Source organism: Vicia villosa, unplaced genomic scaffold (assembly GCF_029867415.1).
Source record: "Vicia villosa cultivar HV-30 ecotype Madison, WI unplaced genomic scaffold, Vvil1.0 ctg.001450F_1_1, whole genome shotgun sequence".
In the NCBI taxonomy this organism is placed as follows: domain Eukaryota; kingdom Viridiplantae; phylum Streptophyta; class Magnoliopsida; order Fabales; family Fabaceae; genus Vicia; species Vicia villosa.
In genome coordinates, this window is record NW_026705621.1 from 186,598 (window position 1) to 211,614 (window position 25,017).

The window sequence follows — 25,017 nt, forward strand, 5'->3', positions numbered from 1 at the left end:
TTTCTATAATAACCATCATTTCCATCTAAACACCAAATTATCCATGTTTCAAATAAAATATTATGCAGCAAAGAGGAGGTGTCATGCAATTGATGCATGCACTAAAAATTACATTGAGGCGTCATATCAATTGGCGCATGCACCACCAATGCGTCAGATCCATTAGCGTTTATGTTCTAATGTTATATGCATGTGCCAATTGATTTGGCGCCAATGTGTATTTTTTTTAATAAAATATACAATTAAATAATAATAAAAATACTAATATTAATGAATTTAAATAGAATTACATGCGGGGAAATTTTGTACACTTATTTTAACGATCCACTTGATCATAACGGCTACCAGTTTCACTCCCTAGGGCTGCCCTTTGCTATTGAGGCCTCCCCCGATTCCCCTGAGGTGTTTGGTGCCTCCGAGGATTCACCAGAGGTGTTTGGTGCCTCCGAGGATTCACAGGAGGTGTTTGGTGCGAGGTCCCTAGGATATTAGTGTTATCCATGATAGCTAGTATCTCTTCCCAACTTCCGCAATCGAGTTTGGTGCCCATGTTGTCGTAGTTTAATTGTGTTGGTTGGGTTACGGGTGGACGGGCTGGATGGCTGAATTGGGACATTGATTTTTTTTGGAAAGAAGCAATGGTTGTTGTGGTTTTTGGTAGGCATGTGTTGTTTTGGTGCTTTGATTGTGTGATGTTTGTGTGCTTTGGTAGTGTGATGTTTGAGTGTATGTTGGTTGGGTGCTAGGGTAGGAAGTGGTGATATCATATACCTCATCAATGATATGGTAAAATATGGTCGCAACATATGTTTGTTGGGGGTATGTGTGATGTTATTGTTTTTGTGTTTGAGTGTGTGGCATGAATCGGTCACGAGTTTGGTAATATTATTGGGTTGGTTATTCAGTGTTGGTAGATTAATAATGATGTTCATTTGGTTATTGGGTGTTGCGGTTCGGTAATGTTGTTGAGTGTAGGTGGGTTGGAAATTTGGTTAGATTCAGTGGCGGAGCTAGAAATTTTAGGGAGTCTGGGCAAAAAGTTTACACCTTGTTTTTACTAATTTTACATCATGTCTCTATTAATTTTGTTCTTGATTTTATCTAAAAAAAAGTCTCTTGATTTTGTCCAAAAATTTCACACCATATTTTTACTGATTTTGTCCTTAATTTTGTCTAAAAATTACTAATTTTGCCCCTGGTATTGTCTAAAAATCAACTATTAAGTGGGGAATATACAACGAAATGAGGGGTTGAGCGCGGACGCGTGTCCGGGTTCGCTGGGCTGTAGCTCCGCCCATGATTTTGAGTACCTTGCCTTTTCTAACTTGTACTCTAAAAAAAGATGATAAGGAAATAAAGAGTATTTTAATTATCTTTAGTTTTTGTTAGATCTATTTATAGTGAACAATAGTAAATGTTCAATTGTAAACGTGTGTACCCTTGAGGAAACTAAAAAACTCTAAAAATTCAAATAGTTTTTTTTCCACTTTAGTTTTTATATTTGTTTATTATAATATCTATAATTGAGTTAAAATTTCAAATTATTATGCACTTATTTTATTTTATAACTATAAATTTACTTATACATTAGTTTTAATATTATTTTTATTAAAAATAATTTATTTAATAAAACAGAAAATAAAAAGTGAGGGACATAAAATATAATCCCTCAAAAGCTAACAAAATAATAGTTGGACATTTTCAACTTATTTCTTAAAAAAAACCCAAAAATTTTAATGTTATTTATTATGTGGAAAACTTAGATAATTTCTCATATTGACAAATTAATTTTGCTTGAACTCTCTAATTTGACCACATAGTAAAAGTCATCATTTTCATACATTTCAATTTGTATTACTTTTACCTTTTAATTAAATTTAAACGCCCATGATTTCTTGTTTGATTTTATAATATATGAAAAATTATAATGTCGCTAAATTATAATAGAAAAGAAGTAAAAGAAAAATTAGAAAATTAGGGAAGGTCTAATTAATTATAAATTTTTGAAAGCATAAATTGCAAGAAGACTAAAAAATGAAAATGGTATCATTCAAGAAAACTCTTATTATTATAATATTTAATAATAATGATTAAATATGTATATCTTGAAGCACCAGCCGTCAAAGACAAAGAGGGGGAAGATGAAACACCAGCCGGTCTATAACACTGTAGTATAATTAATTTTTAAATTTTTTTTTGTTATAATTCATATATAATTAATTGGGTTGGGCCTGTCTGGACCATTGAGTACTCATCTATATTAATTTTCACACCTTTATTTTTATTAATTTTGCCCCTAATTTCGTCTAGAATTCGACTATTAAATTGGGGGAAATAAAAAGAAAATAGGGGTTGAGCCCGGGCGCGTGTCCGGGCTCGCCGGGCTATAGAACCGCCACTGGTTAGGTTGGTTGTTAGGCGTTTGATGACGAAGCTCGTTGGCGTCAGCCGATCAAATACCTCGGTTCAGACACAAACTGAGTTGTCGTAACTAATATATACCAATTCATATAATTTTGCATTTGTTTAGAGTCGAATGGAATGACAGTTTCATTTATGACATGTTGATGACAACACTTCCACTAACAACACGCATCCTTAGAAAAGTCTTTCGAATCAGTAAAGTTTCATTGGGCATCGAGTCTAAGTTAATGCCACTGTCCCAAACACGTCGGGGAATCTGGGATTTGTTGATGCATGCTGAACTGAAGTTTGACACTGTCACTATATCTTCACAGTAGTGAACCTGGTGAGTAAGGAAAATGTGTTTGTTGATGATGAAAATGAAGTGAGTGAAGGAATTATTTATAGGGAACTGATTAAGGGTGTAATTTAACAGGTAAGATGGTGGGTGTATGGTTTGTTGTACGTGTTAAATGTTGAAAATCAACTATGTATGCATGCAAGAGCTATGCGCTATTGAATGAGTATACAGAAATTAGGAGGATTCGTCCAAAGAACATACACAATATTTGGTGGCACTTAAGACATATGCTCTGGGAACTGTTGCAATTTTGGAGATAGTGTCGGCATTTACGCTAGACAAAACTTGCGTTAGGGGAAATAGAATATTTCATCGACTCTTCTGGGCGTATCAACCGTGCATCAAAGGTTTTAAGTTCTGCAAACCTATTATTCAAATTGATGGAACATGGTTATACGGGAAATATAAATGAATGTTACTTATGGCAGTGGTACAAGATGGCAACAATAACATCTTTTCAATTGCCTTCGCTCTGATTGAAGGTGAGACCGGTGGTGGTTGGAGTTTCTTTCTCAAGAATCTCCGAATACGCGTTGCTCTGCAACCTAATATTTGTTTAATTTAAGATATACATGTATCTATTGAGACTGGGTACAATAATCCTGATAACGGTTGGTAAGATCCCCTTTCTACGCATGTCTACTGCATTAGACATATTGCACAAAACTTAATGTGGAAGATCAAAGACAAGACTCAACCATCATTCCAACAATATTACAAAGAGATCAGATTGTCAAATGTGGACACGTTAAGGTTGATCAATAATATTTCAATGGAGAAGTGGACCAAGGTATTTGACAATGGTCAACGATGGGGCCATATGACAACAAATCTTGTGGAATCCATGAACTCTTTCTTCAAAGGTATCAGAAACCTACCTATAACCGTGTTGGTGATAGCAACCTATTTTAGGTTAGGATAATTGTTTGTGAATAAATGTGCAAAGTGGAGTTCAGTGTTAGAATTGAGGCAATTGTTTAGTGAAAGTTGTAAGAAATTTATCAGGAAGGAAACTTCCAAAGCTAAAAAATATGGGGTTACAATTTTTGATCGTCATAGACACGCTTTCAGTGTACATGAGACAATGGACCATAATGAGGGGAGGCAAATGAGATACTATCGGGTCGAACTAAATAGAGGTTGGTGTGACTGTGGAAAATTTCAATCCTTCCGTGTGCCTTGCTCCCATGTTACTGTGGCATGTTCATATGCTCGTCGGGACCCTTCCAAGCATCTATCCACCGTTTACAAAGTCATAAGTGTATTCAATGTGTACAACAATAACTTCCTAGTGGTAGAAAAGAAGGAATATTGTCCTACATATCAAGGGGACATAGTTTGGCACAACAAAAATATGTGGAGGAAGAAAAAGGGTCGTCCTAACAGCACGTGTATTAGAATCGAAATGGATTCGGCTGACAAAATAGTAAGATTATGTGGTATATATCGTCATCCCAGACACACGAAAAACATTGTCCGAATCTGGGAACATGACATAATTATCGTATGCACTTTGATATGTAATTTATTTTTTGTAACTATAAAATTTAATATTGAATACAACTTTCGGTTACAACAAACAAAAATAAACATGCTAAATCAACAACACGAAGAACAAACAAAAGGTCTTAACACTGCAACATATCTAAGAGATTACAACCATCTAAACAATATCATTTGGTTCATACATCATAACACGAACATCATTGTCAGTTTTAAGTGACTCCCACGCATGATGTGCTTCATTATTCTCATTTGTAATGTTGAACACCGAGACAAGCCTACCAATTCTTTTAATTTTTTCATCGTCTTGAATCTCTTTTTCTAACCAACGGATCAAGCTTCTCTCAAGATGCTAAAAGTGTAGATGTTCTAAAAACGCGTCTTCATTGGAGACTTGAGAATCAAATAACAAACATACTCATTTCTTTTAATAATCATGTTAGAAAAAATAACGAAAAACTAAAGAAGAAAATAAGAAGAGATGTGAAAATGATAGAGAGTGATATATATACCTATTTATAAAAAAAAATACACACACATAGACTTCTTCCCTTTCTCCCACAAGGCCACATCAGTGGTGCCTGTTGGACTGACGCATTGGTAATGTAGTAGCCGCTCTCACCAGTGCATAAGTTCATTTTTAAGAACTGACACTAATTTATTAGATGCATATACTTTACTGAGAAATTTTTCTATTTGAAACATGAGTAGTCTAGTATTTAGATGGAAATGTGAGTTATTTGAAAAATTAATTAAAAGTGTTGGTTATTATGAAAAGAATAACCACGCATGTATATCATTAAAATAATTAAAAATGAAATGAAAATCCCAAACTCAAACAATTGATAGGAAAGAAAGGTCTGGTCCTAATTTTGCAAAATTCCTAAAGTCACCATTACATGAACATAGAATATCCAAGAGAGTCATCACTGATCACTGAGTCAACATTCCAAAAAAAAAGTAATGGAAAGACAATATTCCTAGCTAGTGTTTGTTTTTTCATTAATTTTAACTAATGTTAAATCTAAAGCATATACCTCAAACAAGCAGAGTTGACTTCTTAATTAAACTTTGGAACATATTTTGTGAAGATAAATTTTTGTTTGAGGAAAATTATTAACTACCAATGCTTTCATGTTTGATACAGAATATATATTTCAAGCATAAGAATAAATATGTGGTATAGTATTTTTGTTCCGTATTCCAACATATACAGAATATATATTTAGAAAAATGAATATGATGGTTACAGGTTTCATAAGATTTTATCCAAGAAATTGGTCCACTTTTCTTTTATACATCAAATTTGTGACATACTACCTTTCACGTAAATGGTTGATTCACCACTGAATTTTGAAGTTTTTAAATCAGTTAAAGACAACCTGTTAATGCTGGTTATTAAAATTGGCCTATTTCTAATTTGATTAGGTTCTATAACGTTAACTTTCTTCAAAGTTAGATTCTTCATATCTTTTTAGATATTGCTTGAATAAGACGTGTGGAGACTTGCTTGATTCTTCATAATAAAAGCATAATTTCAGTCCGTTTGAAACAAATTGACCCTGAGCTCAATACTCCAATGCAGTGCAAGTTGCAACTATATATTCTCATTGAAATTATAGCTCTAAAATAATATATATTAAATTCAGTTGAAACCTTAGTATGTTGGTCTGGTTGATAAGAGCATCTCCAATGGTGCAACTTACATTTGAGTTTTTTATGGAACCCACTAAGCCACATCATATTAAAAGAATTTATTTAATTTTAACTTTAATAAAAATCTAATATGGGTTCCACAACTTTACCTCATAACTTGATTTGATTGGGTACTACAATCTTTTAGTTGTTGCATTGCAATGCAACTCTATTATGACATGGCAAATTTTTTAAATATTTAATTATTAAATTAATGGTACAGATGGAGAACTCAATAGAAGAAACTACCATTGGAGATGCTCTAAGAACTCAACTCAAATTCTAGAATAATCTTAACTTAAATTTTGTTGTCAAGTTAAAAATAAAGGAATTTTTTATCTCACTCTTTAATATTCTCTTAAATCTCTGGTGAAAAGTCAAAAATGTCTCTTACATTTGAAGATGTATCTTTAGACGTATTATTTTTACACAAAATAGACTCTAATTGTTGAACACCCCTCACTTTGTCAAACTTTAATTCGGAGATACATCTTCTAATGTGTTTTAGAATTTGTTCGCAGATGCATCTCCAACTAATTATTGTTTTCAAATTAAGAAAAAAATTTGGAGATGCATCTCCGAACATTTTCAATGTCTATATAACACGCGTCAGACTCTCCCATCCTCCTTTTTCATTTTCTGAAACTTTTTCATTCTCCATTGGAGCTCGTGAGCAATATTGTGCAAGTCAATTTTTCAAGCAACAAAAGTACCTTTACTTTAATCTTTTCAATATCAACTCTCTTCACATACTGCATTCAACATTGTTCATCCTTATTAACTCATTTTTTAGTAAGTTTGTCATTTATTTTTTTCTTACTTTTGATTAATGTATTAGGTAAAATAGTTTATTTTTGATGCAGCATGTAGTATTAGAATTTAAAATAGGTAATGATACAAACAAGCACAACGATTTTGATGTATTTTGGGTTATTAGTGAAAGATTAAGAAATAATTCTGCCATTGAAGCAAAACACAAAGCTTTTTTGAAGATGCATCTTTGAATTAGGTCCTTTCAGATTTTCGGAGATGCATCTTCGAATTTGGTATTTTCTTCTACAGAATTTCAAACTAATTCTTTCCAACACTTGAAAATATTAAATACCTCATTCTAATGCTTAATAAAAGTAAATCCAAGCATACCTAAAATGATTATCAACAAACGTAACAAAGTACCTAGCTAAATAATCCCACATTAGAAATTTCAGCCTTGGTGAAATATAGTTAGCCCACTTTTCACCACGGTTGGAATTTCTAACCATGATAAAATGTCAATCAGTCCACTTTTCACCATAGTTTGACGTTCAAACTGTGGTGAAAAGTCAGTCATTTGACTGACCACATTGAGAACTCCAATCACAATATAGAATATTAAATATTTCTAATACAACAACAATAACAACAACAACAACAATAACAACTATACTCACTCACACACTTAATTTTACTTACTCACTCACACTTGCACTCATTCATATCTCTTATAAATCCAACATTCCACCCATTCATAGACAATGTGGGACTTTACTCACTCACACTTGCACTCAACATTCTCCCCAACAAGTGTGAGTCTCCCACATCCTATAACAGGATCCTATACTGAATCCAGCTCTCGCTTCCCCACCAAGCCGAACGACGGCTCTGATACCACTATTGGGGAGTACGGGGAAGTCGGGAGCATCAATGGAACTAATGCTCCAGGACCACAAGAGAGGGAGAAGCCACATTTTAACCTAAAACCTTAAGGTTTTAGGTAAATGGGTTATCCCTCTTATAAATTCAACATTCCACCCATTCATAAACAATGTCAGACTTTACTCACTCACACTTGCACTCAACATCACCACCACCAACAACAAAACTAAATCAATAATATCGTTAAACATTAAATCACATCAACGCCAACAACAATAAAAATAACAAAAAAAAAACAAATCAATAAAATCGTTTAACATTAAATTACAACAACAACAAAAATATTAAATATAATATCTAACACAACAACAACAATTGACATTGCTAGCTTGAATCCATTGTGGACAAAATAATGTTTTCGAGTTTGGTTTAGTGGAGAAATAAAGTTTCGTAAATGGAAGATGGAATTTGGAGGTAGAAGACAAAGTAAGTCTAGGGCAAAAGTGAATGAACATAGACCGTTATATATCTTGCAAATGTAATTTATTTTTAATTTTAAAAGGAATAAATCATTTTTTGCCATAGTTGGAATTCCAAGAGTGGGGAAAAGTAACTTAAAAATAAATGAAAAACAAAACTGCTGGTGCTAGGATTTCCACTCATGACCAGACGCCACTTTTTACCACGGTAGAAAATTTCAACCGTGGTTGAAAATGACTTATTAATAAATAAAAAACAAAAGTGATTGTGTTGGGATTCGAACGCATGACCACACTCTATTTTCACCATGGTTGAAAGTTTTGACCGCGGTAAAAAATGGTTTAAAATTGAAAATGAAAGAAAATTGCCTAAATGAATATATTTTACCACGATGGAAACTATGACCGTAGTGACAGTGCGTTACAAAATATATATTTTATAGTAGTGTCCATACTCCTCATTAAGTGTAGGTCTTCTCTTAAAAGTTTTTGTACTATATATTCGGTTCAATCAATTTCTCATATTTTGTCACTTGTTTGTTAATTTTATTTATGTGGTATATGATCTTCCGATGGTTGCATTGTCAGATGGTTCTTTCTAATGACCATAAATTTCTTTTTGAGTCTTTCTTTTCTTTAGATGTTAGGATAAAGTCTAGGGATGATTTTGTTATGATTTGGTACAATGTAGTTTGGATTATTTAGAGAGGCCAAAATGATATCATCTTAATAATGTTACAAAAACTGTGAAAGAGGTTGAGGAGAAGAGAATTTTTGTTTATTTGGAAATGATTTTTAGAAAGGTCACTCGTGAACTCATGCACATACTTTAACTAGCTTCAGAATTCTGTCCTCCACCTTAGCCAATAGCAAGCTGACACGTGTTTATATTTTTTATGAGATAGGTTCTAATATGTAATTTTGTTATTCTCTTGGTAGATTCTTTGGTGGTTTTAGTAGTATATTTTTTATGATATATATTTATTTGGTTAGTTATTATGTTGGTTGTGATGTTTATTTTTCATTAGTTTTTTATTTGTTTCATTGATTATCCTCTCCACACTTCTTGTGCTTTAGAATATTTTATTTTGGTAGATTAATATATTATTTTATCATTAAAAAATCACATGGATGAAATAAAAACAACTTTAGAATATTATATTAAAAAAATCAAAGACTTAAAGAAAATAAAAGACTATATTTTAAACATTAGGATTAAATAGTGAATTTTTGACCAAAATGCCATCCCTACAAAAATAAAAATCCAAAATGCCACTCTTTGAAAATTATTTCTCAAAATGCCATTTTTTTTTTTTTACGTTTTGCAGGGTGGCCTCCGTTTGAAACGGATGGCATGTAAAGGGCCTTCATATGGCCGCCGTTTCAAATGGAGGGCATGCTTCTTCTTTTTTTCTTCGTTTTTATATTTTTTATATTTTTTAATGTTTTTAAAATGATTTTTATTTTATGTAATTAGTTAATAATTATAATTTAATTATTTAAATTATTAAAAATTGAAAAATAGAATTTTTATTATTTTTTTAAATAAGGAAAAATTAATAAATACATAAAAATAATTGGACATTTTAGTGAAAATTTAATAAGAGAATATTACACCATGATAATGCGATGAAAAAAAATTAATTTTGTCCTGGACGGTCATGATCTTTTGGTTGTTGCAACAGGTGACTTCCGGTTCCACATCGTGTAGGTATATGTGTAACCGATGTGCAACCGGAAGTCACCTGTTGCAACAATCAGGACTGGCCCTGAGGGGTGCAAAGAATGCTACCGCACATGACCTCAAATTTGAAAAATGGGCTTAATTTAAATTTAACATATATATTATATACCTTTAATTCTGTCTTTTATGAATATATTGTTGTTTAGCTGCGGGTAATTAAATTGCTTTTGGAGTTGCAAGACCTGTGTTCGATTCTCTAGTCTTTCATTTTATATATATTTTATATTTCTTTACAAAAATATTCACAACATAGTTTTTCGATTCTTTAGTCTTTCATTTTATATATATTTTATATTTTTTTACAAAAACATTCGTAGCATACTTTTTAAAACGTACAGTTCCCTACAACCTAAATAAAATGAATTTTATTTATTTAAAATTTATTGGTGTAATTAACTTATCAATTTTTTATTATTATATTTTATAAATGTAGAAAATTTTTAAAATGTAAATTTGAAAATATTTATATTTTCTATTATTAGGAATTAACATATTAATAAATTTGAAATAGTAATTTTGAGACTTAAAAATTTGTAATTTTATATTGTTCGTTGTTTATTAAATAAAACACTTCGTTATTAATATTGTCGAAATTGTTCAAAGAATTATTTCCTTTACTTTTCTATAAATCGAAGATGGTAAGATTAGAAAAATGCGAAAAATGTAAACTTCGATGAGTCAAATTTCTATAAAATATTTCTATGTCATTTATATCTTTTTATATTTAATTTTATTTACAATTTAAACGAAATATGATTTTATTTTTTAATTTATCGTGTTTCATTAAAGGCTTAATTTTAAAATAGAACAGGACCTCCAAATTGTTTAGGCCGGCCCTGACAACAACCACAAGATCATGACCGTCCAGGACAAAATTATTTTTTTTTCATCGCATTATCATGATGTAATATTAGCTTATTAAATATAATTTTATAAAATAATTTTTCACTAAAATGTCCAATTATTATTTTATGTATTTATTATTTTTTCCTTATTTGAAAAAATAATAAAAATTTTATTTTTTAATTTTTAATAATTTAAATAATTAAATTATAATTATTAACTAATTACATAAAACAAAAATCATTTTAAAAACATTAAAAAATATTAAGAAAAAAAAAACAAAAAAAAAAAAATTGCCCTCTATTTGAAACGGCGGCCCTTTACATGTCCTCCATTTCAAACGGAGGTCACCTTGTAAAAAGTAAAAAAAAAAAAAAAAATGACATTTTGAAAAATAATTTTCAAATAGTGACATTTTGAGATTTTATTTTTGTGGGGTTGGCATATTGGTCAAAAATTCTTAAATAGTACTAATTCTTTTCAAAACATGAATTTACATTTTTTTTTGTTACAATCAAAAAAGTTCAATGGACATTCAATGATTTTACACTCTTGTCCAATAAAAACCCATCTAAATTACATTAAATGGTCGCATGCAATATTTTGACTACATTGCATCTATCCCAAAAAAAAAAAAAACCTCAAAATTACTCTTTTAACAAAAAAGAAATTGTAACATTGTATTTTCCCTCTTATTATTGGCGTTGTTATTTTGCTTGCGTACCCAAAATCGAAGGTTGTTATTCCCAGCTAGAGCGGTTTTGTTACAGTGAGAAATTCATTCAATCGCCAATGGATTCTCTAGAGTTAGGAAACTCCGATTCTTGGGATTTTCTCGATTACTCATTCATCGATCCTCCTCCCACCGATTTTCTTTGGTCCAATCCAAGGTTTCCCCTTAATCCATTATTTTAATTTTCCTTTTCGCCTTTTCGATTCACTTTTTTTTTTTTAATTATATTTCGCTAAAAATCGCGTTTTTCGTTTGCAATATGGTGAAATCTCATACTTTCGTTTTGATTTTGTAATCAATATTATTGATTCATCATTTTAGTTTTTCAAGTTCGTTTTTGTTTATTTATTTTTGTTTATTTTTTATATATATGATAAAGGGTAATTTTTTTTGGGGAAAATTGGTTTTGCATGGTTGGATCAATATTTTGCTGATGGTGATTTATAAAATTGATTGTTAGTTGGAATTGTTATAGTTCAATTTCAGTTTTTTCTTGTAAATTATTATCATGAATTTGTTGTTGATTTTTTCCCCACACTGAAATTTTAGGGTTTGCTTAGTTTGAGAAAACGGTTTTTGTTTTAATTTTCTGTTTTTACTTTGAATTGCGAAACAGTTCCCCGTTTTCACTTTCTTGTTTCCGAAGATTTGATTGTTGTTGCTTATGTTTTGTGTAGTAAATTATGCCTGATATGATTTGTTTTTTTGCAGTGATTTTGCGAGTGTGAACACGGAAATTGACGTTCGAAGCAATGATTTTGCGAGTGTGAGTGCAGACATTGACATTCCGAGTGGTGTTGTTGCATGTCAAGAAGAGAATAATACCAGGAAGAGGTATCTTTATGTGTTAGATATGAAGTGATTTACTTGTCTGAAAATGTGAGGATGGAATTATTACTGTCTTGAAAATTATGATTTTGATTCTATGTAACCTCCAGTGCTGTCAAATAGCAGCAATGTATTATATCCTAGAAGAATTTGAACTAATTGAACTAATTGTTATTGTTCCCCTATACATGCTATTTAAGTTTTGTCAAATGCCGGGTATAGCAATACTATGTATCATTGAAGCATAGCAGAATTTGAACAAACCTTTATTTTCCACAATTGCGATTGACCAAATCTGTTATCTCTCTTTTATATATGAACTGTAATTACATTAATTATCAAGAAATTTTAAACTGCAAATGACAAATGATGATATTAGATGAATCTGGTGGTGTCTCAGTCATCTTATCTATTTGCATGTTAATCCTAATAATTGGGTTGAATACCTCTTTTTTTGTTGTTTTTATGTAGGTCTAATCGTGCAGTCTTTTGAATCAATTGAGATTTTAGTTTTTGTGATAAATTTCCTTCGAATCATTTGTAGGGGACGCGGTGAATCATGTCACAAGGCAGGAACAAAAGCTTGCCGTGAGAAAATGCGGAGGGAGAAACTCAATGAAAGGCATGAGTGCTTCTAATTATTAAACTTATTGTTGATATCAAAATGATGTAGCTTTTTGCTGAACATCATTTTTCTACCTTTGTATACTTACTCTTGCCATTAGTTTCTGGTTTCTTGTTGCTTGTTTCACAAATATCTGGTCATGTTTTATATAGTCTTTTTAGACTTGAGTTAGTTGCATGTGTTTGATACTATGGTGTATCAAGTTTATGACTCTGCCTTTGAAAATAGTTGTTAACAATGTTAAGCATTGATAGCGACCAACTGTAAACATTTTTTATCTCCCTGAAAGGATGTGAATATGATGTTTATGAGCTTAATATGAACTTTCATAAACTTCCAACTTTATCATTTATATGATATGATTATATAGCTTTCTATTTTTATGTCATTAATGATCTTAGTTCTTAAAATTTCTAAGATGCCTAGTTATGAAGACAACTGTGTTCCAAACGCCTTCTCAGTGTTTTGTACTGTATTTTGTTGCTACTTCTTCTTATGAGCAAAGGGAGGAACATAACTGTCATTATTTGCTGCAGGTTTTGCGATTTGAGTGCTGTTTTGGATCCTGGGAGACCTGTGAGAACAGATAAGCCTGCTATACTTGATGATGCTATCAGAGTCTTGAACCAACTTAAAACTGAAGCTGAGGAACTCAAAGAAACAAATGGAAAATTGTTAGAGGAAATAAAATGTTTGAAGGTTAGTATTTTTTCAACTACTGAAAATAGTATCTATTATCTATATTTCATTTCTCTTTTTCTCTTGAAACATTATCTTCTTTACCTACCTCATGAAATCTCCCTCTACGACGGTGGAAAACAAATTGATTTTTGTTTCTAGTGCAACTGTTAGAATCTTTGTCTATGAAATAGATACATCAACAAGGACATTGCATTCAATGCTCGAGTGTTTGTGTGTAAGATTATATAAATTTTTTTCTCATCCATGACAGGCAGAGAAAAATGAACTCCGCGAAGAGAAACTTGTTCTGAAAGCTGATAAAGAAAAGATGGAGAAACAGCTGAAAACTTTGCCTATTTCACCAGCAGGATTTATGCCTCCTCCTCCTCCTATGGCTGCTTATCAAGCAAGCGTGAACAAGATGGCTGTTTATCCAAACTATGGATATATCCCAATGTGGCAATATCTTCCCCAATCAGCTCGCGACACATCCCAAGATCACGAGCTCAGGCCTCCTGCCGCCTAGTTGCTTTGCTTGTGTTACTTCCCTTTGGTTAATTTTTCATTCACCATTTTGACAACACTGTCCAAGTATTGACATGTAAATTACCATTGCTTCAAATTTTCAGGTCTTAATATGATAAATTAGGTTTACAATTACCAATCTATGTTGGTCCAAGTTTCAAATAGATCTCTCCTTTAATAATGTCAACTTTTTGAATAAAAACTTTAGGGCAAGCAGGTACTTTCATTTGGAACAGTTTTGAATAAAAAGGAAAGGTGGTTTCACATCATGGAAAAAATTATGATGCAAATGCATTTCCATTTTCAACCACTCGCTTTTGATGGATGCATTATTCCATATATTTTAGTGTAAATCATTTTCTGTATATAGTTGGTTTAAAGAATATTGTTACTGCTGAATGATGCTCACTTAATTTGTTATACATTGACAAAATAGATGATAGAAAGAATTTATGCTTTTTAAATATAACTAGTCAGAGACCCGTGCTTCCGCACGGGTGATTTTTTCTTCTGGTGTAGTATTTTTGTAATGATATGAATAATATAAATAAAAGGAATTATAAGCAATATGCATAATTAAAAGGAATTGTTTTACTTGAATAGAGTTAGAGTTTTATTGATTGCTCTGTTATACTCTCAATTCTTTGAAAACTTAATATTCATAGGAATCGTTTTGAAATTTGAAAATAAATACTTTAGTTTTCAAATAAAAGTCATTATTGTTTAAAATAAAATAGGCATTGTATTGAAAGTGGCCCTTAAGATTAAACATTATTATCTTATTCATGTGTTAATTTTGTGTGTAATAAAGAACCATATAAAAAAGGACATGTGAGTTGGAGAAAAAAAAATAAAATTTTAACAAATGCAAATGTAAAATTTTAAATATAAATAAAAAATATGAAATAATTTACTTAATTGTAAATTTAACAATAATTATATAGAAAACAATGATCCACAAAAAAATGTTTAAGATAGGTTAAGAACACAATAGCAAAATTGGGTCAGGTAATTTAATAATTGACGGTCCAACAACAATTAAAAGAAAATGATATAGGTCACTATGGTTTAATTATAAATGAAAAATAATCATATAAATTCAATTATATTAAATAATCATATAAAAAAATACTATAAGATGGAGATAATAAAAATGAAATATTAACATTTAAAAATAAAAATTATCTCTCAAATAGTAATTGTTGATTAAATAAAATAGCTACTATGTTGATAATGACCCGTGAAATAAAAAAATAATTTGATGCGATATAAAATATATTTAAAAACAAATGTAAAATAAACAATAATCATGGAAATTTAATTGTATTAAATAATGATAAAAAATCGTGAGATGGAGAAAAAAATAAAAATAAAGATGTTATCTTTCAAATAAAGACAATGATTGATTAAAATAAAACAGGTATTATGTTGATAGTGACCCGTGAGATAATAAATAAATAAATAGAGAAAAAAATTAAAATGAAAGTAAGAAAGTGTGAAAAAATGTGAGAGAAATTTGAAATTTTAATTAAGATAGAGAAAATGTGTAATGATCGATTAAAAAAAATTAAATATTAAGTTGATAGTGGCCCGTGAAATAATTAAATATTTTTGGGAATAATAATTAAATGATCGATTATTAATATTTTTTGCGATAATAGATAAATGTTGAAAAATTAAAATGAAAGTATGGAAAAATGAAATGCGAAAGAAATTTAAATTTTTTAGTAAGATTAAAATTTAAAAATAGATTATTAATATTTTTTGTGATAATAAATAAATTAAGAAAAATTAAAATGAAAGTAAGAAAGTGTGGGAAAATGAAATGTAAAAGAAATTTAAATATGACTTCCATCATCCATGACTTACATGTGATGTCATCATTCATGCAATAAAGTTGTAGGGAAAATGTTATTTAATTCGGACCAATGAAAAGCTAACACTTGAGGCATCCATTCAATAAAGTTGAAAGAGTGAATACTTAATTTGTTAGTTACAAAAATGACCTTTTATTAGTGCAAATAAATTTTGGTGAAAGGGTAATTTATGCAATTTGGTCAATCTATTATTAATGAATAGATAGTAGATAGTAGATTGATAGATCAGTAGAATCTATTAATTAATTACAATATTTTTTCAAATTCTTTAATTAAACTAATCCATCTACTTATTATAAGAATAATCCAATTCATCCATTGATATATTTTTATTGGAGAAATATTCATCTCATCGGTCAATAAATGTATATTAAAAATAATGTTTTTTTAAATAAATGAACACTTTTTAAAGAGTATATTTTAGTGGAATTATATTTTAAATGGTAAATACCTTTGTAATTGATTAAAATCACTAAACAAAACAGAAATAATTTATTTATAAAACTTACTTAAAAATAAAAATATTCAAATTTAAATTAATTTATAATTTAATAATATATTAAAAAATCAACGCTGGTCAACATTGGAGAGCATGGTGCCGTCGCCTCTAGAGACTAAGGGGATGGAGGAGCTCCGTCGTTTTTCACCAGTTATATTAAAATATTATTATATAGTTTTATATATTAATATTAATTAATCCAGTGTCTCAAAGAAAGAGAAACTGAGAAAGAGAATGGGATGAGATAAAAGATTGAAGCAATTATTTTCCATCATTAAATTCTTAGACAGCAAGGAATGCACAAGTTTTGAATAAGGTTACATTGCATCTCTCTATGACTCATGGGAGAGGTTCAAGCTGCTAGTAAAGAAGTATCCATCACATGGTTAGGACGACAAGGCTCAAGTACATATTTTTATCCAGTACTTAAGAGATCAAATTTAAATGATCTTTAGTTGGAAGTACTATGAAGATCTAGTCTAAAATTCGAGTGAAAAATATTATAGAAAAGATGGCTCATAAAGAATATTATCAGTCACTTATAAGGGTTCTATGAGGAAAATGATGACAAAACTTGATACTAAAATGAGTGTTTTAATTTTAAAAAAAATGAATTTTTCCTTTCTATTTCTAAAAATGATTTTATAATATTTTATAAATATATTTTTTTTAATTAAAAGATAAAATTTGATATTCTATAACATAAATATATTATTGAAGATTAAAACATATCAAAATCACCTTTTTTTTCCAAAAATATATATCTCAAAAATAATTTTTATAAATAGATATTTGAAAACCCTTATCTGCTATCTCTGATTTGCTTAGTACCTATGCATCTTACTCTGGTCAGTTTTGTAGTAAATCTAAGTCTATTATTTATGCTAGTGGGATGTCTAGTAGTAGACACAAGGCCTATCTGATGTCATTGGATTCACCATGGCTGCCCCTCCTTTTCTTCACGTAGGGGTCCCTATTTTCATTGGAAAACCTAAAGCGTGTCATTTTCTTTTTTTGGCCGATAGAATCAAGATTAAGCTGGTTGCATGGAAAGTCAATCTTCTTTCCATGGTTGGAAGAGTCCAACTTGTCAAAGCGGTCATTCATAGCATGTTGGTGCACTGCATGTCCATATACTGTTGGCCAACTAGCGTCATCAAAACAATTGAAAGATGGATGAGAAACTTCATTTGGAGTGGTAGTATGGACAAAAAGAAAATGGTGGCTGTGAGTTGGAAAACTTGTTGCAAAAGTTACAAGGAGGGTGGTCTTAGCATAAGATATGTGCATGTCTTTAATGAGGCCACTAAGATTCATCTGTGCTGGAGTTTTTTGAAAGAAAATAAAAGTTGGTCTAGCATTCTTGCTGCCATAGTGAAAAGGAATTATGGCGTCATCTCTTATTCTGTTAAGTCCTCCATTTGGAGCAGCATTAGAGGAAAATATTCTATGGTCAAAGATAATTGTCACTGGCTTATTGGAAATGGGAACAAGATAATTTCTGGCTTGATAATTGGATTTGGGAACCTCTAGTAAACACTTTTAAGATTCCTCAAATCTTTCATAGAACTCTTACTGTGAAGGTTGGCTCTTGGTTGGTTAATGGTTGTTGGGTTATTCTAACCAATGTGCATGTGGCCTACCCCAATCTCCTCCCTCTTATCTCCCATTCAGTTACGCCTTGGTCTGAGACTGGAGATAGTATTGTTTGGGCAGCGGCTGATGATGGGATTTTAACGGTTAAACGTGCTAACGATTTTATTCTGAAATCGCAACCCAAGGATGCCTGGCAATCTTTCCCTTGGAACAACAGCATTCCTCATTCACACTCGATGCCGATTTGGCGTTATATTCATAACAAAATGCCTATGGATGACAACATGCTAATCTGTGGTTTCCTCTTCCCCTCCATGTGTTTTGTTTGTAAAGCTACTCAGGAAAGCGCTCGTCATGTGTTCTTTGAGTGTCTTTTTGCCAAAAATCGGTGGCTTTGGATGTCTAGCAAGATTTAATGTTCGGGTATCCAAAAGTTGGAAGACTATTACTCTATTTTGCAGAGGGGCTGGTCTGAACAAGCTAAGGTTGTTGTTTCTACTTGTTTCACTAGTGTTTTCCATCATATATGGAAGGCCATGAATCTTGTGAGATTTGAGAACCAAGAGACCTCCTGGGAGAGTTGCATATCTTTTATCTCTTCTCAAGTCAGAATGGTGGGAAACAGTACGCTTAAGTGCTCTAATTCTGCTCTGGCCAGCTTCATGGTGTTAAAAGCTTTTGATATTGATATTCATCCTAGCAAGCCTTTGCACAACGTGGACGTCCTTTATAGCGCTCCCCCGAGGGGATGGATTAAGTGTAATATCGACGGAATGGCTAAAGGTTCTCCCATGATAAGTTCTTGCGGGGGTAGTTTCAGAAACGACAAAGCGGATCATGTGGGAAGCTTTTGTGCCTATTTGAAGGAGGGAAATTCTGTTTCTACTGAGCTTTGGGCAACAATATCGGCTATTGAGAAAGCTTTTGAGCTCCATTGGAGGAGTTTGTGGATTGAAACAGATTGTATTTTCGTTGTTAATGCTTTTTCTAACCATAATATTTTCCCGTGGAAAATCAAGTCTCGTTGGCTTAAGTGTTGTGCATTAACTTTGGACATGAATTTCATGATCTCTCATATTTATCGCGAAGTCAATTTTTGTGCCGATTTTATGGCTAACCTTGATTTTCAAACCAAGCTTTACACTTGGTTCTCTTGTATTCACAGTGGATTAACTAGGGATTTTTTGTTTGACAAAGAAGGCATCCCTAGGATCAAGCTTTGTATTTAGGGGTCTTTCTTTGTTTTCTCTTTGTATCATCTTTTTATTTTAATGATATCTTTCTTTTGTGGTAAACAAATTAAAAAATAACTTCAAATTTAATTTTTTTTATTTTAATATCTAAAAAGAGTTATATCAAAAGGATGAAATACTTAAAATAACATTTTAAAAATAACTACTTAAATCAAATATTTATTTAAAAGTTCTTTTAAAAAATATTTGTAATTTTTAAAAAACAAAAATATGTACCACTATAAAAATTATTTTTCACAAAAAACTAAAACAAATGGCCCATAAGAGCATAATTATCGGTAGTGGTATTACATATTTATGTCATTGTGTGTCAGAAAATAATATTTTTTTAATTCAATTGGTGGGGTATCAATATACTATCGTTGCTGCAGAAAGCACCGTGGCTTTAGTCTTTTGTTTCAATTATTTATTAGGGTTAAATATGTATGAGGTCCCTATAAATATCCCAACTTTCAATTTTAGTCCCTACAAAATTTTTCTTCGAACTTTGGTCCCTGTAATATTTTTCGTCCCCATTATTAGTCCCTCCCGTTAGATTCCACTAACGGAGGGTGACGTGTCATGCCAGTTGTGTGAATTTTTTTACATCTGTGTTAATTGAAGAGACACGTAGGATAATTGTGTAAAGACAAAAGGGATCGTGAAAAAATGTTAACCCTAATTTCATTCCACCTCTTGTTACAGGCTGCGTCTTTCTTCTTCATCTTCCATCGTCATCTTCACAGTCTCAGATTCAAGTCCTTCTTCGCCTTTCCTTGTTCCTCTTCAATTGAAGTCGTCTTCCTTCTTCCCATTTCCTTGTTCCTCTTCAATTGAAGTCGTCTTCCTTCTTCCCCTTTCCTTGTTCCTCTTCAATTGAATTCGTCTCCCGCAATCTTACGATGTCATCTTCATCAAGGAGAACGAAGCCATCATCGTATCAATCCACAAGTGTGAGTACCCGTCCAAGTAAAAGGTGTGTGTGTGATGCTCGGATGACTTCATATTACTGTAAGAATGGACCTAACAAAGGGCGCCTGTTTTGGAGATGTCCATTTTGGCAAGGTGATGAAACTTGTAACTTATTTATATGGGATGATGATATTGCTCAATGAACCGATGTTCAAGAAAGGTCAGATGATGAAAGGATAAATATTGAGAGCAAGATCAAGGAGGTCTCAATTTCTCTTGAAACTATGAGAGAGTTGTATGAAATTTCACAGAAGAAGAACAAGAAATTGAAGATGAAGTTAAAGTCAGATGCTATGTATGGAAAGATGAAGTCTTGGTGTATTGTGGTTTCTGTAATGGTCAATATGTATTTTTTATGGAAATGTAATTGTTGAATCAGTGTTTAGAATGTTCACTTCGGATGTAATGTTGTTGTTATGAAATCCGAGTTTGACAATTGTTGTATCAGTGTTCTATAATCTGAGTTGGATAATTGTTGAATCAGTTCTATAATCTGTTGTTGTTCTGTGATGTTTTTATGGCCAATATGTATTAATGTTGTTGATATAAATCTGAGTTGGATAAGTTGTCTATAATTTGTCTCATTCAATTAACCTATAATTGTCTCTATTTTGTCATTCAACTGACATATAATTTTATCTTGAAAGTGACTTGTAATTTGTCATTCAACTGACATATAATTTGACTCCAAAATTTGGTCATAAATTGGTCATAAAAGTGACTTACTAATGAGCTATAATTTGGTATAAAATTTGCACACAGTATGATAAGACTCCAAAATACCATTGACATACCATTAGGTTTGTTACATATGTTCATAAAACACAAAATAGATTGCAATAACATCAAAATAGTTAGAGGACTAGCCTCACTAACATTACAAACATAACATTTCAAAATAGTTCAAACTAAACACCATAAATATGTCTCCTAATTTTCAAACAGCATAACATCACTGAGTCATCCTACTGAGTCATCCTTTTGCAAATGGCCTCCCAATTTTCTGACTGCTTCCCACCATTAGACTGGTCTGAGGTTGCTTCATCTTCATTAATTACCAAAGGGTCATCAGGCTTCTTTCCAGGGCCACCAATATTCTTTGTCTTAAGGGTCCTAAGTCTGTCACTCTGCCGTTTTTGAACACCCATATCAACACTCTTCTTGTGCTTAGGCTTCTATTTTGGTTTGTTGACCTAGGGATAATTAACAATTACAGTTAAGCTAGATGAAACAGACATTTGAAAAAAGATTGTAATGACAAATTAAAACTCACAGGTTCTGAACATGTTGGCCTGGATGAAGATGAACCATTGTCTTTGGAAGGTTTCTTGGCCACCTTTGGAGCTTTACCAACAAAAGTCCTGACAGTTCTTTTCACAGGTGTTGTGTCAACATTCAATGGTTGAACATCTAGAATTTCATCATCATCAAGCAGCTTAGCCAATGTGTCAGCATCTATACCACAATACTTTTGAAGAGAAGACTGTGAATCATTAATGTCAGTATTTCTTTCAGTTTCAGTATTGTGAGCATCTTCAGCATTGGATGCATGTGTGTCATGATCAACATTTTCAGTTGGAATGGGAGCATCTTGAACAGGAACAGCATCTTGAACAACATCTTTTACAGGAACAGCGTCTTTTCAGGAACAACATCTTTTTCAGTAACAACATCTTGAACAACATCTTGATCAGGAACAGCAGTTTCAGTTGGAACAGCCCTAGATTTTTTTGTCTTGGTTTCCATTTTATCTTTCTTTTTCTTGTTGATAGACCCTGTAGGCCTCCCCTGATTAAAATATTAGAATTAGCTCAGTCTCAATGTCTAAAAGTGCAGGAATATGAAATAAATATGTTATTTACAATACCCTCTTTTTGCTAGTTTGACTGGCTTGTGTAGGAATTTCTGTTGTAGGCGCATCTTGTGTTGGAGCTTGTTGTGATGTTGTTGCAGGAGATACAACAACTAGCTGCTTGTTTTTCTTGCAGGTCCTCTTATTGTGACCTAGTACAAAACAAATCTTGCATCTGTGGTTTGTATTTGTTCTTTGCCACTTTGTTTGACTTGCCTCATCAGGTTCTCTCCCGCGTAGTTTTTTGGGCCTCCCTGGGCCACGTTTGAACAATGGTGGCATGATGATAGGATGTGTTGTCTTAGGCCACTTGTTTTGCCCATCCAGAGGTGTTATGACCTCACTGTAACAATGTTCATAAGTGGTCCTAAGATAACATTTGTGTACATACTTAATTGGGTCATCAACTTTCCTATGAATGGCTGCTACAGCATAAACAACTATGTTTTTCTAGGTCCACTACAAAGCTATCAGTGAAAAGCACATGTGTTACCTAAAAATTTAACCTACCAGCATATGTTGCTGTCCAACTAGCATTTTTCTCTATTTCTCTATCTAGTCTCCTTAATATTTTGGTCATTATATACCCCTTATAAGCATTCACCTTTTCCCTAAGTGTTGCAAACCTACCCATCAAATAGTTTCTGATCAACTCAAACATTGTAATAATGGGTTTGTCTCTTTGCAAAAGTATTGTAGCATTAAAGTATTCACTAAGATTATTCATTAACACATCAAATTTTGAGTAGAAAGGAAAAGCATGCTTACACCACTTGTTTTTGGGGATGGCCTGCAACCACTCATAAGCATCCACACTTGCTTCCTTAATCATGAGCATCTTTGCCTCATGGGCCTCATAATAAGTTGCCTTAGCAGCAGCCATCATTAGATCCCTAAACAATGTCCCTCCACCAAACATCTTTTTGAAGTTAGCATATAGATGGATTAAACAGAATCTATGCTCAAAAGATGGATACTCCTCATCAAACACATTTACCAGACCCTAAAACACAAACAAACAAACACTATAAGTAATCTGCAACAAAACACTATAAAACAAATACAAGTAAACACCATAAATAATGTACCTTTTGCTGGTCAGAAATAAAACACCATCTTCCATCACCAATATCTTCCAACAACAACTTCACGAGCCAGCTCCAAGTGTCTTTTGATTCATTTTCTACAACTCCAAATGCAATTGGCAAGTACTGATCATTTGGATCTCTTCCTACAGCAATGAGCAGAATTCCACCATACTTGTGCTTCAAGTGACATCCATCCAATCCAATGAAAGGTCTACATGCTTTTTTTAATGCCATCTTAGTCCCATCAAAACACATATAACACCTCTCAAATCTTGGATTTAACCCTTCACCAGAACATGTTGTGTTGAGTTTGAATGTATTCCCTGGGGATGCCCTTCTTAACTCAGCACCATAAGACCAAAGGAGGTTGAATTGCTTACTAAAGTCACCTTCCACAATCTGTCTAGCAATCTGCCTTGCCTTGAATTCCCTACAACCTAGGATTTCTGTTGCATATCTAAGCCTAACATCTGCTACCACATCATTCAACTTCATCTTTGTGTTGTTCTTCAACCCATCCACAATTACCTTAGCCACCCAATGAGCTTTAGCACTTTTATTAAATAATTGTCTTCCACACTTGTGCTTAGAATACAAGGTTTTAATCCTAAAAGTATTGGATGTTAGGACTCTACTACATAGCACAGTGTAGTCACACTTCTCCTTATCCTTACATACAACCCTACATCTATTGGCATCATTCTTTTCAAACTTAACTTCCCTCCCATTAAGAACATTGTGCTCTAGTATAGCATCTTTAAACTGCCTAAGTGAACGAAACTCCATTCCAACTTTAAAAACAAAATCTTTACTGAAAGATTCCTCTGCATTGAACCTTATAACACATGGTCTATCATCACCACTTTCATCATCAGCTCCACTATCCAATTCATCTGTCATGTATTCCTCCTCAATTACATGTGCCTTGCCCATCTCTTCTGTAATAAATATGTTATTGTCTGGTTCATTAGGGACAGCATTGTTTGTAACAGGTGGACTCCTAATTTCACTAGTAACACCTACACCAACTACTTCCTCAAAGTCATCTTCAAACCCATTCATCCTTTCTTCCTCACTGTCATCAAAGTGTACATCCTTGATAGACTAATCACTTGAATCTCCACTGCATTCACCTAATGGTTCTTTCTCTGATGCACAAGACTTACCCTTCCCTTTTTGCCTAACAAAGTCCATAAAAGTCTGTTCTCCTTCATCTGGTTTTGGCTCACAATATATCTCAACTTCAGTTTCATGACCAACAGCATAAGCAGCCAACTCAGCAGAATCTCCATCATCTCTGAATGGTTTTAAATCAGCTTCAAATGATCCTTCTTCTTGTTTCCACCATATCTTAACCATCTTAAAATCAAACTCAGGGTCAATACTCTTCACTAAATCACATGCCTCAAAGAAAGACCAATAGTCAACATCTTGACCACTAAAAGCATACACTTCCCCACCATCATATTTCAGTTCAGGGTCTTTTACAAACTTGCCCCTTGTGTAGAAAATTACTTTAAACTTATACATTTCCTGTACATTTATCATACACAGACTTAATACAATTTCTAATTAGGGCAAAACAAAACGACAACAAAATCCAAATGTTATACTCAACAGATACGATATAATAGTCAAAATCTTTGTCCTATAGTAGTTAATGTTTGTTTAACAACCACTATCATTAGAAAATAGCAAGAAAACGAAAAAAGAGGAACCACCCACATACCTGGTCCATGCACAGTCGAAGGTACGAAACAGAGACCACTAAGCTTCGTTTTGGGACCACAAGGTGCTTCATTTTAGGACCACAAAGATGCTTCTTGTCTGGGATGTTAGGACCACG

The 25,017-nt window shown here is 32.2% G+C and overlaps 2 protein-coding genes across 2 annotated transcripts; one reads left to right on the forward strand and one right to left on the reverse strand.

Moving 5' to 3' along the window:
• The first annotated feature begins 11,310 nt into the window (after positions 1–11,310).
• LOC131635219 (transcription factor bHLH104-like) lies at positions 11,311–14,196 on the forward strand. Its single transcript, XM_058905823.1, has 5 exons — positions 11,311–11,553; positions 12,108–12,230; positions 12,769–12,846; positions 13,386–13,548; positions 13,802–14,196. The coding sequence occupies exons 1-5, from the start codon at positions 11,456–11,458 to the stop codon at positions 14,054–14,056; spliced, it is 717 nt and encodes a 238-aa protein (XP_058761806.1). The 5' UTR covers positions 11,311–11,455; the 3' UTR covers positions 14,057–14,196.
• A 7,000-nt stretch (positions 14,197–21,196) lies between these two features.
• LOC131635223 (uncharacterized) lies at positions 21,197–24,233 on the reverse strand. The gene is made up of 4 exons (XM_058905829.1): positions 23,172–24,233; positions 22,594–23,086; positions 21,505–21,869; positions 21,197–21,406 (listed from the first exon to the last, which is right to left on the reverse strand). Exons 1-4 carry the CDS (start codon positions 24,231–24,233, stop codon positions 21,197–21,199), a joined length of 2,130 nt encoding a protein of 709 aa, XP_058761812.1.
• Between the last annotated feature and the right edge of the window lie 784 nt (positions 24,234–25,017).

Coding starts and splice junctions, on each gene's coding strand:
- LOC131635219 (XM_058905823.1), top strand. CDS start 11,456: ATGGATTCTCTAGAGTTAGGAAACTCCGATTCTTGGGATTTTCTCGAT. Junction 11,554..12,107: donor TTTCTTTGGTCCAATCCAAG/GTTTCCCCTTAA, acceptor GTTTTTTTGCAG/TGATTTTGCGAGTGTGAACA. Junction 12,231..12,768: donor GAGAATAATACCAGGAAGAG/GTATCTTTATGT, acceptor AATCATTTGTAG/GGGACGCGGTGAATCATGTC.
- LOC131635223 (XM_058905829.1), bottom strand. CDS start 24,233: ATGAATGGGTTTGAAGATGACTTTGAGGAAGTAGTTGGTGTAGGTGTT. Junction 21,870..22,593: donor TTGGACAGCAACATATGCTG/GTAGGTTAAATT, acceptor GTTCCTGAAAAG/ACGCTGTTCCTGTAAAAGAT. Junction 21,407..21,504: donor GGCCAACATGTTCAGAACCT/GTGAGTTTTAAT, acceptor AAACCAAAATAG/AAGCCTAAGCACAAGAAGAG.